This window comes from Labrus bergylta, chromosome 5, assembly GCF_963930695.1.
Source record: "Labrus bergylta chromosome 5, fLabBer1.1, whole genome shotgun sequence".
Classification (NCBI taxonomy): Eukaryota; Metazoa; Chordata; class Actinopteri; order Labriformes; family Labridae; genus Labrus; species Labrus bergylta.
The window spans coordinates 20,966,193-20,970,833 of record NC_089199.1 but is presented as its reverse complement, the minus strand read 5'-3'; the positions used below and the strand labels follow the sequence as shown (position 1 = coordinate 20,970,833).

Below are 4,641 nucleotides of genomic sequence, written 5' to 3'. Positions count from 1 at the left end.
TTGTATTTTGATTTTCTTTATTGTACAGAAATAGCGAGTGAACGTTACTGAGGCTGCTGTCCTCTGCCACGTCCGAAGCCTCCCCTCTGCAACAAGGAAAAGTTTTGTGTCAACACATCAGCCAACCTGAAGAATAAAAATTTAAATCGCTGCACAATAGAAGGCTACATTTAGCTTTCCATGATGAACCCCCATTGTGAAACTACGCACGCTTGCTTGTGCAGAGACTGTTGTATAATTGCTGCAGAAAACATTCCTCATTTGCCAAAACAGAAGATAAATGATTCAAGACCTGAAGCATGCTCTCATCTTGAACACAAACTTAAATATCCACACTGAAAGATTGAAGAAATATAGACCGTCCTAGAGTGAAAACATGGTACAAGCTGTACTTACGAACTGGAACTCTGTGGCAGCTCCAGCACCGGCCTCTGCTTTCTTGTCAGCACCAGCTAATAGAAAAATTAAATATATTACTGAGTCATCTAACAGCATACACATCTTCAGATCAAATACATCAAGCAGGCAGAAATTAGCTGATTAAAAGTTGTGTTTCCTGTTGACACTTCTCTCACCATAAAATCTTATAATGTAAACACTTTTCTTATCAACCCATCTCTGAAAATTCTGTGTAATAAACATTTCAGTTTCAAGACTCGTTCATGAACATCCTGTCACAGTACGCTCTTCTGCATCATGAATACAGGGACTGCAGCGATTTCTCAATTCCTATCTATTTCAAGTATTGATTCAAAAGCTAAATGTCATTTAACAAAAAAAAACATCAAATTTCTCTCTTAAATTTAGTATTTGTACAAATGTGCTGCTTTTGTTTAACAGAGATTTTGGACTGTGTGATAAACAAACAAGCCTTTTCTTTTGGATCTTAAAATGTGATATTTGACATTTGATAGACGACACCATCCTCAGGTCATAGTAATAAAATGTGAGTAAAGATGTGGCTGAGATGGCTTACATGACCTGCATCATCAACTCAGTTCACAAGACGTTCTCAAAGTGGAGTCAGTATCATTTAAAGTGTACTTACGGGGTGCAGCAGATCGCCTGTATGCATCTCTGTCGGCCTCCCCGCGGTTGAGGCGGGCGGGTCTCTCTCCCTCCATTCCTGCAGAAATAAAACAGGAAACTTCAGCTCAGTGCACTCTGGTTACAGGTCAATTAATCAGACAATGTAGTTCAGTATTAATGGCACAGGATTAATAAATACACACAAGCTCTGCAGCAAGAGGCCTTCATATATTTTTTTAAAAACTGGCCTTGGGGACTTTTCTTTATGTAAACCTCCTCACTGTAATTTTTTTGTAAAATAAATAGTATTCATCTCTCATTGACATTAGCCATGGTCAGATCAATCTCGATATTTCCTTTTTGGTTCCATATTTTCTGCTGATCCACTCAGAAGCTTTCATTCAGTTAGCCCCTTCATAGTTGTAAGACATCAGCTGTTCTTCATAAAGTGTCAGATCCTGCAGTATTTCAGCCTTAAATCTAATTTCAACAGACTTCAGGCCAAGAAGCGGTTTATTGACACGTCTGCTAAATGCCATAAAAGGTCTGTGTATCTCAGTAGAACCTGATATCTAATGTGAAATCTCGTTTAACTTCCACTAACCAACCTGTGATATTTTGAGTTATTCTTTAACATTCATAAAACAGTTTATTCAGGGGTCATCTCAAGCCAGTGCTACAAACAATGAGCCTCACAGAATGATCTGATAACAGCGAGCCATGGCGGCAGCTTTGTGATGATAATGGCTCAGGAATGTTTCCACTCAGCACCCTTGAAAAAGAACAGGTCAGGCTCTACATATAATGAGTCCTTGATTTGATCTTTTTGTTCAAAACTACAAACGGGTATAAAATAGTGTGTTCAACAATACAGTGTACCAAACCTTAAAAAGAAAGTTCAGCTTAAACATCACTAAGCGTAACTCGATGAACTCACCCTTGGGCCTGGGCCTTGCGGTCTCAGGGCGGGTCTGGCGGCGCAGGGTGGCGGGCACGATCTCAGGGGGAAGGTGGAGGAAGTCTCTCAGGTACTGAATGCCCTCATTGGTGAGGTACCAGTAGAAATGACGCCAGGCAAATTGCTCCTTGACATACCCACAGGACTTCAAGGACTGGCGGGAAAAACACAAAAGGCATCACGTTAGTTTTCAGAATGACGGGTAACGGCCACAACGGAGAGCTACCATCTCCTCTATTACAAGATAACTACTGCATTAAAAAAAAAAAAGGTCCTGAATGTTTCCAGACACAAAAAGAAAATATTTCATTTCTACCCATCTTATCCAGTTCATCAAGCTTTGAGCTGAAGAAGCCCCAGTGAGATTAGTTCAATCACCCCAACCAAGAACACAACTGTTTCTTCTACAGATTCATACAAGTTCAATCAAATACCCACAGACCTTTATTACACCACTTATAATGTAATGTAAGGCCAAAGTCAGGAAGAATCTCATGAACATACGTATGGAATTAAAACCCTAAAATAGGTGTTAAGATTTAAATTAATCACATAAATTTAGCACTTTGTATTCAAAGAACCGGCCGCATAACTTGCTGATCACATTTATAACAACTTAGCTTTTATTAAACTGATGTTAAGACGTGCATGGTACCAAGCTGTATTCCTACTTTTATTCTTATTTGTGTAAATATTTCTTGAACTTATTGCTTATTTTACTTACATTCCCTATTCTATCTTACCAATATTTGTTTTGCATGTAATTATATTTCTACTGCTGTATTGTGTTTAGAGCAACTATAACGATCAAATTTTCCCTCTGGCATTAATAAAGCACTTCCTGCATCTTATCCCATCTCTCCCCCTATCCCTTTCCAACCCCGGTGCAGTCTAGGCCTGTGAAGGCTGTTTCATCATGAGCCGGTCCAAGATTTCTGCCTTTTAATAAGTCAGTTTTTTCTTACCACTGTAACTTTTGCTGCTTTGCGAAAGTGCTCATGATGGATAGGCCGGGTCTTTGTAACATAACAATAAGTAAGGTCTTTTACCTGCTTTTTGTAATGTTAACAGACAAAGAGTAAGGTCTTTTACCTGCTTTTTGTAATGTTAACAGACAAAGAGTAAGGTCTTTTACCTGCTTTCTGTAAAGTGTCTTGAGATAACACTTGTTATGAGTTGACGCTATACAAAATAAATTGAATAGGAGAGCTACGCTGGTCGGGCCACCAGCATCAGACGAGCATAAACCAAGAACAGAAAATGAAGACCTCTACGGACGAAACTGAACACCATTCAAACCCATTCCAAGAGGCCAAAAGTTAAACACCTTTATGACTGACCTTTGCACTTACAGGGCCACACACGGTTAAACGACTAAGAGGTTAATTCAGCTCTGAATTCAAATTCAGTATCTTCTTGGGATGTACAAAAAGCCTCCAAGATAAATCTACTAATATTCACATGGAAGTACATGTTGCAGTTTTTTTTACAAGTCTCTCTGCAGGTTTATTAAGAAAAGCCTGGATTCTTATTCTATATTGACAAAAACAACTTGTTTATTTCAGAAAAGGAAATCACCCTGCTCCTGTATTGATCTACAAATAAAAAGTCCCTTATAATAAAATGTCTTTACCTCGATCTAGAGGAAACACTTGAGCTGTTAAAAAAAAAAAAGGAGCAGTTTTCACAGCTTGGTTCAGGCTGTTATCCCCACATGGATGTGTACCTGACACATCAAGTGGTCCACCTTCATTCATCACCCGGTTCCCCTCACCTGCATCGCTTTCATCACATGAAGGTTGGGCACATTCTTGTCGGCAAGCTCGGGATGCTTGGCCAGGTGGACATCTTTCTTGGCCACCATGACTCCCTCCTTGAAGAGGAGCTCATAGATAGCAATGCGATTCTTCTTGGGCATCAGCATCTGGCGTGAGAGAGAGAGAGGTGACACGAGATGAAGCCATTAAAACACATGGACGTCACTTGGATCTTCCACTGTGGCAGCATGCTATTTGCTTAGCTTGTTAGCAATCATGGTCATTTCTAGTCTGAAGCGCAGCTCCAGATTGCATTCAAAACGACCGACTTATTAACACTTCACTTCTGCGTTTGTTTTTACAAAGTTCAAATGAGTTATCACAACGTTTCAACATGTGAATATTGTTAAGAAAGGCCCGCGTTAATGGGACACACAAAACAAAAAATGGCAGTCGCAGGCGAACAGCAGAGCCGGGGGGGAAACATCTCCATCTTCTAAGCGTAATATCCACGATATTAACACGTTTAGGGACGAAATACGTTCGTGTAAGTCTGTCTGACATTAACAACAATCGATAATTTGATATCATCGTTTTATCGGACATGAGATGCTGAAGATATATTTAGATTACAACGCCGGGTATGTCTTTACCTTTCCACTTGAGTAGGGACCGGAGCCGGAAGGAACGACTGTCGTTGAGCAGGAAGGTTTATTCCCTCCGCCCGGGCCGGCCGGAGAGGTGTCGCCCTCTGCTGGAGGGGAGGGGAACTGTTTCACGATAAACAGGTTTTTTTTTTCTTACCCCCCTCTCCCTTGAAATCAAAGCCTGGCTGTTACAATTATGACAAAGGTACAAAACACATTACAGATTAAGCATGACTAGAACAAGACATAT

General features: G+C 40.2%; 1 protein-coding gene across 1 annotated transcript; it reads right to left on the bottom strand.

Annotated features, from left to right (window-relative positions):
* rps10 (ribosomal protein S10) lies at positions 1 to 4,550 on the bottom strand. The gene is made up of 6 exons (XM_020630635.3): positions 4,398 to 4,550; positions 3,762 to 3,911; positions 1,967 to 2,141; positions 1,049 to 1,126; positions 397 to 452; positions 1 to 86 (listed from the first exon to the last, which is right to left on the bottom strand). The coding sequence occupies exons 2-6, from the start codon at positions 3,909 to 3,911 to the stop codon at positions 45 to 47; spliced, it is 501 nt and encodes a 166-aa protein (XP_020486291.1). The 5' UTR covers positions 4,398 to 4,550; the 3' UTR covers positions 1 to 44.
* Positions 4,551 to 4,641: the final 91 nt, after the last annotated feature.